This window comes from Festucalex cinctus, chromosome 2 (genome assembly GCF_051991245.1).
Source record: "Festucalex cinctus isolate MCC-2025b chromosome 2, RoL_Fcin_1.0, whole genome shotgun sequence".
NCBI lineage: Eukaryota > Metazoa > Chordata > Actinopteri > Syngnathiformes > Syngnathidae > Festucalex > Festucalex cinctus.
The window spans coordinates 34,864,245-34,877,539 of NC_135412.1; the positions used below are offsets into that span (position 1 = coordinate 34,864,245).

General features: G+C 38.7%; 1 protein-coding gene across 6 annotated transcripts in view; it reads right to left on the reverse strand.

The window, feature by feature from the left end:
* Nucleotides 1-13,295, reverse strand: part of usp19 (ubiquitin specific peptidase 19) — a 33,331-nt gene that overhangs the window by 17,600 nt on the left and 2,436 nt on the right. For all 6 annotated transcript variants that reach the window (XM_077514805.1, XM_077514804.1, XM_077514802.1 and 3 more), the window contains 4 exons: nucleotides 9,240-9,613; nucleotides 2,640-2,768; nucleotides 2,229-2,365; nucleotides 1,592-2,110 (listed from right to left, as the gene is read on the reverse strand). In XM_077514805.1, coding sequence (XP_077370931.1) covers nucleotides 1,592-2,110; nucleotides 2,229-2,365; nucleotides 2,640-2,768; nucleotides 9,240-9,447 — 993 coding nt within the window. In that variant the 5' untranslated portion in view covers nucleotides 9,448-9,613. The remainder of the gene's footprint in view (nucleotides 1-1,591; nucleotides 2,111-2,228; nucleotides 2,366-2,639; nucleotides 2,769-9,239; nucleotides 9,614-13,295) is intronic.

The window sequence follows — 13,295 nt, forward strand, 5'->3', positions numbered from 1 at the left end:
TCATTAAAGTCCGCTCCGTAACAAATTAAGTGTCTCAAACACCGTTTAACTACACAAACGTGTTCTCTTCCGTATGTTTGGCATTAGTAGAGAAGTGCACTAAAGTATAGTGTGCTTATTTGCTCGTTTTGTCTCTCTTTTCATGTCATGTCTGCCGTCATTTGGGACATTATCCTCTCAATGAATGCCACTAATATGTAACATCTACGGCCGTACACGGCTGCAATTAATGTTCAGTGATGTAATTTCGTTACGTGCATCATACTTTGAATAATGAGCTCATGTTTGGTGTGTTGTATAACTTTCTCGTGTGTTAGTAACTATTCATGTGGACAGCTAAGACAGTGCTTGTTAATGTGAATTAGCAATGTTGCAGCCCAGTTATTATTTAGACAAGTACATCTGTGCCATTAAGTGATACAGTACAGTACAGTAGTGAGAGAATAGTGTGCCCATATACACACACGTGTCTATAAGTGTAAAACACATTAAACAGCAGAAACTGGCAGCGGTCCACCGCAACAATGTCTGTTTAACCAAGTTATTCTTACTATTATTATAACCAAGTTATTTTACTCAACCCTTTTTCTGCGTTGATTGGGGCATCCTAAGTGGCAGTAAACTACATGATGAAGTGTCTTTTGACAGTTCTCTTGTAGAGAGGAGTAGCATATATTGCTGTTCTCGATTTAAGATCCTCAGCTTATCAAAACTGTCTTTATGGTAACAATAACAATAATCATAATAAGGTCTACAAGAACTGTATGGTGTTCAGGGATGAATAGTTTTTCTCATGGAATTTTTTTATTTATTTTTGCTGTAGTAATAAGTAATGCCACAGCTGATGCACATTTTGAATGACAGGGTTCCTCCTATTACTTCAAAATATAAAAATATAACATTTATAGAATAAAACTACAAGTATCCCAAATGCTATAAAAGGTAATGTCACATTGGCCCCCACATTTAACTCCCCCCGCCACCAACGTCTTATTGCAGATAGAAGGATGTAAAATGAAAAGTGTAGTGTGAGAATCCATTGTAAAGAACGGTTAGGGTTTGCATTATTCAAAAATTTGGTGCCAACATTTTAACTTTTACTGCAAATGAATATCGGCTTCAAATATCGGTTATCTGCCTCCTTGACTACCGATAATCGGAATCGGCCCTGAAAAAAGCATATCGGTCTATCTCTAACACATATATGTTTTGCCAATACAGTATTTGATAGCTCCCCATTGCAACTTAAGCTACACAAACTGCCAGCTTTGCAGATAGAATGGAATGAAAACATCACAACTACCATTCTTGTTAATAAATAATGTAATAAATAATGCACTGAGCAACAACTTGTGAAGAACAGTGTGATTTTAGCTGACCACTAATTGTTTATGCACACAATCAGAAAACATATCCCCCATGCCCGATGAGTAAAACACAGGTTTAACCGCTTTTCCTCACTAGGGTTGTGGGGGTGCTGGAGCCTATCCCAGCTGCCTTCGGGCAGTAGGTGGGGTACACTCTGAACTTGTTACCAGCCAATACATGTTTTCATGAGTGATAAAAGTTATCAACAAGCATTTGTACTAACCTGAATAGTGTTAGTAACAGCACTCCCACGTTCATGTTCACTAACTAATCTTTCTATACTCTTGTCTCCATCTTTGTGTGACGTTTGAGGAAGGGCTACAGCAGGCAGGTATGTGTGTGACGTTCTAGTCTGGGCTGAGTCCATGTCTCTATCAGTAGTAGACTGGTCTTCCTTTGTGTTCCTGGGAGGATGTGCAATGGTGCGCTTCGCACTGGGCTCTTGGGGCTGCTGGTTGATTTTCTTAACAGGGACGGGCTTAGGTGAAGCAGCCACGGAGTCCATGGAGGTTTTGTCAGACAGTTGTTTGTGTTTCAGATGGCGCTTGACAGCGCGTTCAGCTTTGCTGCCGCTGCATCTTGATGCATTGCGTGAGGGGGAGGAGGGAGCCTGAGACTGTTGCTGTGCCAGCGGGGAGGACAACTTCAGATTCTCTGATGACTCTGAGGCTGCAGACCTTGTTTCTGGCATGTTGACATTTTTTGTCTCTATGGGTCCCACCTCTTTTTCCTTCTTGTTGGACTTCAACACAAATATAAAAGTTGTCATAATTCAACATGATTGTAGCAAGGGATGGGAACAAAATTAAAGAAATGAACATGATCATGAACTTAAAAGTTAAAATTTATTGACGACTCACTTTGAGTGAAGGCCAAATGTGAAAAGGGATCTTCTTCTGCAGGATGAGCAACAGAAATCCTCCCTTCTCTTTGTACTGCACTCTACTGCAAGAGGCCTCTATTTCCTCCTGCAACTGGCAGGTCCACTCACGATCATCTGAAAAAAGAAAACACAAAGATGGTCAACATTGAAATTGAATGGACTTGCATTTTTTTGGAGTAATACTTTATGTCTAGAAATTGATATAATGGACAGATCAGGATATAGATGCAGACTGAAACATGACCATATTCTCAACAACCATACAAAAAAACACCACCACCACTGTTCAGTAATTAAGGAATAATGCAATAACTGTTGCAATTATTTTTCTCTTTTGTTTTTTCTTTCAATCTCAAATATTGTCCATGTGGGCCAAAAATGACTTTACCTGAGAAGTGCACATGGCAGTGTGTGTCAGTGAAGGTTGTGTTGACATCCTCGATCTTCTGCACACTTTCGCCACAACGCAACTTGATGATCACTTCATTAGCATTTTGTTTCCAATCCACAAAGACATCTGGCAGCACACACAAACACGGACACATAAATGTTGCATTTCATTTTTGTGTTTTCTATACAAAATGTGTTTTTTCAAATAAATGGAGACAAGCTGACAAGGTAAGAGAAAATTGCTAGTTAGTACTTCTAAGTAACTAAGAATAAATAATATACAGACATATGTCGTTATCTGAATATCAAATTCCTTCAATGGGTTGTAAAATTTTGTCCATACTCCATAATGCACAGCACTAACCGCATGGTTACCTGACACACAGTAAAGAAAAGGTCAGCTTAGAGGCCCAGTAAGAAAGAGGATACAGACAACCAACCAGTATGGTTCCACCATAAGGCTTAGGCCAACTGATACAAAAACACAATGTCAACTTGTCATGGCCATTAAAAGGCTAGTTCTCTACGCATTTAGGCTGCAGACGAGTTGGACGTGACTTATTTGCACCCTCTGCTGGTTTCTGCCATGTCGGGACCTATCCCTTTATTATGGTAAATGGCACTTTCATTTATATAGCGCTTTTTCCCTTTACAAGGCCCTCAAAGCCCTTAACATTCGACTACTCATTCCCCTAGCAACTGGGGGCTCAGTATCTTCCTCAAGGATACTTTGATATGGACACAATGGCATGGGATTGAACCCACGATCTCTGGATTGGGAAACAACCACTATACGACTGACCCACACCGCCCCATGGCAGCATGGTATACACAAAAAATAAATAAATAAATAAATGACTAAATAAATATATAAAAAATTAAAAAAATGGTACAACATAAGTCAAACAAAGTAGATAGCCTTTATTGTCATTATACAAAAACAGGTGTACAAAAAACAAATCTGACAGTTAAATATGACACATACAACTACTATACTAGAAAACACAAACACGCATACATTAGAATTAACATTCTTGTGACTGACTTCTTCATTTAAATGCATTGTGCCATAAAATGCATTCTGCAGAGGCATTAAAATAGATGTGAACAATAGTTAGATGACACACCCAAGGTGTTGCTGCCACATTCCGTCTTGCTAGATACAAAAAAAAAAAAAAAAAAATCAAGGATGCGGTTTCTATATTGGTAGGACACATTTTTGCATTGACAAAAAAGTAAACTAAAAATCAGTTGCGCAAGTTATGACTCAAAGATTGCCAATCACGGACTTGAAAGAGCATGGGTTCATTAGCATTGCATATCGCGTCATTGTGCTCTGATCACCGTAAGTGAAAGAAAACCTTTGATCGCTGGACATTCGGGTTTTATTGATGTAATGTTCTTAACTATCAATCTTGTATTTCTTTATATATTCACTTTATTTACACATCAGCAGACAGTGCTCCAGGTCATGTTTGTAAATAAGAATTAGTTCTCAAACATTTTAACTTGGTTAATTAACTAAAGGTCAAACTAAATAAATAAAAGTACATGATGCCAAATTTGTTCATATCTTCGCTAGGGGTGGGAAACTCTGACATGAAGCCGATTCGATATGTATCTCGATACACAAGTTGCGATTCGACTGAAAAACGATTATCTTTCAGAACAGAACGGTTCGATTAAGTTTGGGAACGATACAATTTTCGATTCGATACGATTAATTTCAATATTCAAAACTTATAGTGACATTTGTTGCTTGTAAACAATCTTAAAACACCACAAATTTGTACAGTATCTACAAATGTGTGTTAAAAAAGAACAACAACAATGTCTTCTATATTTTTATATATTGAATCAATTATTTAAATGGACCGGAACAAAAGGCTGGGCGATATGATTGAAAAATTTATCAGTTTAAATATTTATTAGTTGTTATTGACAGTTATAATTGTTTTTTGTTTTTTTTATTCAAAATCAGGATCAGGAAAACAAAAGGCTGACAATTCAATTTGAAATATAAATATTTAACCTTTATAAAGACATCAACACAATTAAACAGAATATGTCCACATTGTGAAGTATTTCAGAAACCTAAATTTAAGACATGAAATAAACCTACCGTCCAGTCAAAAGAAATATGAAGCCACCTTATGGAACAATAAATCTATCAAACACTTAATAACAACTTAATATATCCAAAAATATTTCCAAAAGTGCCCTAACCTTTTTATCAACAATATTTGTTTTTAACAATTTTTGTTTTTCTTTGCCATCACATTCATTTTGTATGACATTTTTTTATTTTTTTTTAATCTGAGACACGATGATGACCACGGAATCACTACTGTTTGTTCTGTTTTTTGGGGCTGTCGTTCATTTTGAGTTTGATGACGCAATTGCGGGCACGTCTCAGTTCCCTGCTGCTCATGCTAGTTGTGTACATTGACAGGGAGCCACAAACTGAGAAATGAGATACTTGCAGTGTGCTTTTAGCTTAGCTGGTGTGTTGGCTGTGGGACATACCTGTGTCGTTTGAATCCATGCATTGGATCGTCACGGGAGTTATTCTTTTTGGCTCGCGCGCAGTACCAACGCCGGCCCGGGACATACAAGTGCACCGAGAGGACTCGATAGCCATCGGAAATACCGAGATGTACGGCACCGGCTTCTGCTAACTGTCTCCATTTGCCTGTTGTCACTCGTTGTGCGCGACTGCGCGCGTGCCGTGTCGCGAGCACGGCGTTGACGGTAGGCGCCCCCCCCCCAAAAAAAGGTGCGTAACGTCTTTGCATTATGTTTACAACATCCGGGGAATGAAGCGTCTCTGAGCGCTACTTTGCTAGCTCTCTGTAAACACGGAAGTAGCTTGAATAGTGATGCTACTGAAATGTAAACAAAACAAGTAGAGCACGGTGCAGAACTCTTGCTATTGTTATGAAAACCATAAAGCCTCACTCGCAACCGATTCACAGCAACGCGATATCCGGTCCACAGCTTTACAAGCAATGTATCTAAGGATTCCCGGCGGATTTTGTATCGGTTGACAAGTCTGCTACCGATACGGCCGTTTAGCTCCCCTTGACAACCGATGGTTCGGTCGAATCGGTTTTTGTCCCACCCCTAATCTTCGCCAAATTTGTTCATATCTTCGTTATTATTTTTCTGTCTAACTTGTGAACTTGTGTGACGTCATGCATGCTGAGATCACGTCTCTGATCAACTGCTGAAAGGAGATTCTGTCCTCTTTCATCTAGAAACTGCTTCAAACATCAAAGCGTATGTAGGGATGGAAGAATGTTGATTTGTTGTGATTGTATTGTATTGGTGTTAATGTTTTATGTAGTGCTGTCAAACGATTACAATTTTTAATCTGATTAATCACACTTTTAAATTTTGATTAAACACAATTAATCAGCTAAATTACTCGCGTATTTGCGTAATATAAAATAAATACAAAATACCGTAATATTTTGACATTAACGCATTTTATTATCTGAATGTCTGAATGATGAAATGCATGTACGCAATTGCATGCATGTGTGTATTGCTCAAAACGTAACAGCATCGTAACAATTGGGTACAATTCAGCAATTATTAATTAAACGCAAATTACTTTTGTTTTATCTAAAGTCCCGTCGAGGTGCTTTTTAAAGTGAAATTTACCACCGAGCACACCAACTGGATCACTCCGCTCATTTGGGAACAACAGGCGTAGGAAATGCCGTGCATTGACCTAATCACTGACCTGCGCAGCCTTCAATGGAACCATCCGCGGTTACGTTCAAGGCTCAAGTGCGGTCCAAAAAAATAGTGCGATTAATCTGCGTTAATATGTGATTAATGCGACATTTTTATGTGATTAATTAATCTATTAACACTTTAACTTTGACAGCCCTAGTTTTATGTCATGTTTTTTTGTGTTCTGTAAAGCGCTTTGTGACAGTTCAGGCTGTTTGAAAGCACTATATAAATAAACTTGAGTTGAGAATTACGTTGATAATGGTGTTGAGGGTGAGACACCACAGTTGAATTAAACATTGTTTCAGAACAAGATGACAAACTTATGGTGCGAAAACTCTAGTTAAATGGTAGATATTTCAAATGTTATTTGACACGCTGTTGTGTTCAGCTTAATTCTTTGCACTTTTCTTATCCACTTCATAATTGTGCTGCATTCATGTATTCATTTAGATTCGTTTTATTGTGTCTTCTATATAAAATATGTTTTATGAATACATGGAAAAGAAATAATAGAAAACTACCTTTAATTAAAGCCACGCAATTTTAAGGGAAATGGTATACTATGCAACATAGGTCTTTCCTTTTAAATTATCTGTCATTGGTTAATAGAAAGAAATTGTATACATTAAAAGTACTAGAGCCTGGTGTTGGTTACTAGTACGTATGAGTACTCAAAAAGTGGTATCGTCTGCTTGGCACATTGTCCACAGTTTAAGAAGACAATACAATCTGTTTCTCCAGCTTGTGTATAATGAATACATTCAAAACACATTTCCCAGGTGTTTCCAGTCACCTATCAAAACATAACACTAATTCATTCAATTTGCTTCGTGAATCGCACATTCCATTAAGCTCTGCACACACAACTGGTCGGACGAGACCAGCAGAATCAACCTGGATACAAATAAACTATTCTACAGTCAGAGACTCAAGAGTCATGCGGTGCACCTGCTCACACTCATTCAGGCCCTGCCACCACACTCACATGCACAAGCTGTAGTCTCGACACACTGACAACAGTGTGGTGAACACAGCAATGACAGTAAGAAACATGATCCATTAACTTGTGCCATGCAAGCTTATGCCCACTAAACAGACATAAACCATGCACATATTTCAAAAAAGACATCATTAAATATCTTATCCAATGAAAACTTCAGAATTGAGGATTTAAAAAAAAAAAAAAAAAAAAAAAGTTAAATACCGTTTTCTATGTAACAAAGCTGTGGAAGTCATTTGGGCTGAATATCATCTGCAATTCTTAGTTTCAAGCGTGCTCCTCTTCCTATTTAGTCGACAACACAACTAAAGAGCCTTTCCTTGCATTCACCTCCCTCTCTCTCTCCGGCTAAATGTCAGGAACAACACTCTATCCTTTCTGGGTGGTTGCAACGCCCAATGCCACATCGAATTTCATCCACTACAATAAAGCAAGCATACACACAACAAATACAATAAATGGAGAAACATGGTGGAATAGGTCAAACAATCCCGTGTATTTGGTCTACAATCTTAAATAATCTTCCCAACAACATAGTTTGAACAATTAATGTTTTATGGAAACAGTCTAATGCGGCCCCTATCTCTAATACATTTGACCATACTATATCAACAATATGCCTTTACTTTATAGATGCAATTTCTTAAAAAAATAAAAAAAATAAAAAAAAAAAATTTTTTTTTAAATTAAAAAAAAACACCTTCATGACTTCATGAGCTCGCTCTGAATGTCACCTAAGCAAGCTGTGACACACCTGTTCTACAAAAACACGTCAAGTACAGGTAAATGCAAAGTAAATTAGTTATTAGAAGAGCTGCATATTTGCACGCTGCCACGCAATCATAACACATCACAAGAAATACATCTTCATTAAAAGAAAGACCCATGTAATATTTCAATTTCTCTTAATATTTATACCGGTATTCATGTCACTTTACAACTATTTCTCCAATCTTATTTCATTGAAAGGGGCTAAATCCTTAGCAATACATACATTTAATGTGTAGCACTAGCTATTAATATTCATTCACAAGAGCCACTTACTTTGGTTAAAACTACCCAATCATTGACATTTAAAGGGATAGTTCGGATTTTTTGACATGAATCTCTATTTTATCCTCACCTCCAGTGTGTGCGATCATCACTGACTTACCCCTGACAGCGTTCTGTGACACGATTTCTGGTCCGGTATTGGACGAGAGGAAAATAGTCCGGCAAGTTGGCTGGGGCCACCGAAATAAAGCGTTTCTTCTAAAAACAATTTGTGTTCAAAAGAGTGATACATTTGCATCACAAACCTCCCTCCTGAAAAAAAAGGTCAGACTCCCATTACCGCCGGGCACTATTTTTCTGTTCGTTCATATCACTGCACGTCCGTCGCTCTGTAGACAGCTGATAGACGCGCTGCAGACAGCTGATCTGCAAGCCTCCCGCCTTCAAAAAGACGAACAACTTTTAGATCAGTGCGCATCTATCAGCTGTATGCGGGGTGCCGTGCACTGATACGAATGAACAGAAAAATAGTACCCGGTGGTAATGGAGTCTGGCTTTTTTTTTTTTTTTTGACTATTTTCCTCTCGTCCAACACCGGACCAGAAATCGTGTCACAGAACACTGTCAGGAGTAAGTCAGTGATGATCGCACACACTGCAGGTGAGGATGAAAGAGATTCATGTAAAAAAATCCGAACTATCCCTTTAACATCTTGAAGCAAAGCAAACCACACCAGCACATCATTATCTTGTTTTCTCCCTTTTTGCAGTGACTTCAAGTAAAAAGCCTGCTGTTTGAATCTGTTTGATTAGGGATAGCAAGGAGGACCACCCCTTGGCTTGACCTATCCATAATACTTACCTTTTTTGACCTCTGCAAGGACTCCATCGACTCCTGCAGCCGCAGCAGCAGCTCTCTTGGCCTCTCTGGACTCCTGGTTAGCTCTGTCCTTCTGCTTCTTCTTACTGGCACTGGAGGACAGCTCAGACCCATGGTCACTTCCTCCCCTCTGCTGATTCGCAGCCCCGCCGCGTCGGCCCGCGGCCCCATTGCCACTGCCGCTGGACATCTTCAGACACTTGGGGCTAAGGGCCCGCCCGTCGCCGGATTCACTACCGCTGCTGGGGTCTGGATCTGAGGTGTGCCGCTTCCTGCCTGGCCCAGCTATCTTGGCGATGATACTGGTCTGACTTCTCTCAGAACAGAATCGGGAAGGTTAAACAGGGGGGAGGAACCTAAGGCATTGGGTTGAGAAACATACAAAATAATTAAATGGTTCAAAATCCATGACAGTGTTAATTAATTAAAGGTGACGGCGTGTATTATCTACTAGGGGTGGGAAAATGTTATTTAACATGAGCTTGAATATAATTGCTTAATTTTGAACACAGTACCATCCAAACGAGAAGAGGCCGTGCTCCATGCAGACGATATGTTTCCAGTTGTTCAGGCGCTGCCTTTTGGATTGACTGCTTAAACAGTAGATTGTGTTTGTTTTTGGCTTTGGGTTTCACCTTTGAAAACTACCCGTATTTTCCGCACTATAAGATGCACCGCATGATAAGGCACACCTTCAATGAATGACATATTTTAAAACTTTTTCCATATATAAGGCGCTACAGTAGAGGCTGGGGTTACGTTATGCATCCATTAGTTGGTGCTGCGCTAAAGGGAATGAAACAAAATAGTCAGATAGGTCAGTCAAACTTTAGTAATAGATTAAAAACCAGCTTTCTGACAACTCCATTCACCCTGAAAATGAATAAACAGCTATTTTATTATTTTCTCTGAGATAAAGTATTAGTATTTATTAGCTAGTGATCCAAGATGTCGGGATCTTCTGCGCATGCGCGTCACCGATCGTGCAGGGTCACGATAGCGTCTTGATAGCGAGACCTGTTGCGGCTCAATATTGGTCCATATATAAGGCACACTGGATTATAAGGCGCATGGTCAGCTTTTGAAAAAATTTAAGGATCTTAGGTACGCCTTATAGTGCGGAAAATACGGTACATTTGCTATTAACCCAACATGAAGACCAGAGAGTTGTCTATGGTAGAAAATAGGGCTGGGTATTGCCGCCAACCTCACGATACGATACGTATCACGATACAGGGGCCACGATACGATAAGTATCGCGATACATATGTATCCCAAATAAGACACATTTTATTTTATTTTTAAACAAAATATAGGAAAATTGGTACACTGAGACACGTGCCATGTTAAGTTTATTAATAAATAAATGTTGACATTCTTCCTCTGCTTTCATTTTTCTTCGCAAGACACAGTGTCCAATCACCGGTGAGCTATTTTTGCATTAATTGAAGGCAATTAACTTCAAAGACGCTGCTGGTTTTTATTTTTTAGGTACAATGCAAGCCGCAAAGGCAAACGTGAACTTCCGATTTAAAGTTAACGAGCAATATCGATTCTGACGCCTGCGTATCGATACGTGTATTGTGATGAGGCCCGCAACGATATATTGCCGTATCGATTTTTTGAGCACACCCCTAGTAGAAAAGCATACCATTTTGAAGCGATCAGAAACTTGCAAACATGTCGTTTTTCTTTGATTGTAATGGTTTTTGGGATCGTGAGAAGTCAAAATGATTAAATTTCAATTAATTGCCCAGCCCTACTGTCACGCGCCAATACCCCAGTACAAAATCAGGTTATTTTGCTATTATTACAATTGGAATAATTGTACCTGTGCATACAGATGTGACTTAATGTGATATGAATGTTTCGTTGTGTATGTTGTTTTACTATAAATGACTTCTGTTTCTATAAGCTGTACATAACATTTTTAATTCACCATTTGCAAACTCACCTTACACACATTTTTTTGTGCAATCGAACTAACAATTGTTTATTTGCATATTTTGTGCTCTTTCTGTACCATACAAAGACTCGTGCTCCAGACTACAACTGCCTTTTTTTCTTTTCTTTTTTTTTAAACTAGGAGTAGTAGTACAGTGGGCCCTAACCTGAAATTTTAGAGGCATAAGTAAACACTTTAACTCGACTTGTGAGGTAAATATTTATTACACTGAGTCATTACTAACAAATGGGCTTTAGTATGGAGCAGAAATTTCTTAGAAATAAAAAAATATTCAAGAATTGTAATTTTAAAAAACAAAACGGCAAATTTACTGATCCCACAGGCCAAGTAGAAGTAGATGAAACATTTATTAACCCAAATTTTATAATAATAATTGGACTAAAATGCCAGCATTTGGTGGCAGTCTGTCATCCTGCGCCAAAGCACCCTGAACAAAAACACTAGTATCAGCCCAATCAATTTACGAAAACTGCCACTTTCTGATAATGTATCAAAACACATTGGCGCAGCAGATTTGCGTACCAACTCAAGTAGCTGAAAATCAGTGATTCCCAAACTTGCTCCAAAAATGATTACAGTATTTGCTACAAAACTACAATAATGCATATGCATATCCAATCTCTCTCTCTAAACTGTACATATATTATTTATGTTGGCAAAGTATATTGACAGGAAAAATAATTAAAAGCTCTTCCACTAGAAGTACAAATTCTGTGCTGGTGAATGTATCAGCTCATGGTATACTGGGTATAGCGCTATTGTCTCAAAAGGCGCTAGGTCACAGGTTCAAATGATACTTTGCACATTTAAAAAAAAAACTTTTCAATTTCTTGCAGTCGGGAGTTTTAAACCAGCCGTTTTTCTTCACGTGTTAATTACATTTAATGAATTGTGCGGCCTTAAGTTATAAGTGGTTTAGAAAATGGATGGAACAAATGAACAGTTACTCTGAGGCTTATGATCAGGGTTAGGCAGGTAATGCAGATATAGTAGTTTATATTTGCAAGCAAAACATAATGAAAACTTCGTCAAAAGAGAAACAAGTGGGTGGCAAAATATTCACGGCCATTCCCAACCCCAACGGCCTAAACATCACGCTAATAAAATAACCTAGTCAGGGCCAACCTACTGTAATCACGATAAAATAGCTGTTCACGACAGGCCAAGAATATATGGCTCAGGCGATTGATCAATTAGAGCGGCAATCACGGCAAAATAACCGATTAAATAGGAATGTAATCGTTTTTATTTCACCCTATAAAGTGCATTTTTTTGTGATCGTGAGCCTTTTCTAATGTAAAATAAGTGCATTGGCTCAATTAAAGGAAGGCTCCTTTAATTTTACATGTATGGCTTGATCGGCAGTAAATAGTTAGTTTAGCTACGAAAAATGCATAAGAGCTGAAGAATACACCCTTATATTGATTTATTTAACTTTTCTTCAACATAGAAGTACTTCCGTGTTGGAACGCCCCCGAGTGGTGACGTCACTAGTGTGTATACTCTCTTGGCGAACAGTAGTTCACGCAGACATAACAACGAGGAGGGCACAAACTGTCACTTATGCCTTTGTGTATTGCAAAATTTTGCAAGGCGTCGGCAAGGAAAAACCCGCGAGACCCCCCTAAAAAAAAAAAAAAAAAAAAAAAAAAAAAAAAAAAAAAAAAAAAAAAAAAAAAAAAAGAAACACTTGAGTAGACAATGGTTTGTTTGCTAAGTGCTGTCAACCTCCCGGCAAGGACAAGCAGGCGCGTGTGTGCAGCGAACATTTCAGGCATGAGGACTTCGAAAATATGTTACAATTTGAGATGGGGTACGCCACACGCCTAATACTAAAGCCCAACGCAGTACCGAGTATCTTTAAAGAACCAGACGTGGGAAATAATCCAGCCGATGGAGGATCTCTGGCGGCTATTTCCGCAACTGCTAGCAACACGGAGCCTTCACTGTCACCAACAGCCGGCACAAATCGAGTCCCTACCTACGGCCACTGAAAGATCTCGGAGAAGCGAAGCAAATTTAAAGCGAAAGGTAGGCATGTTTCGTTATTATACTGCACGGACTGTTTTATT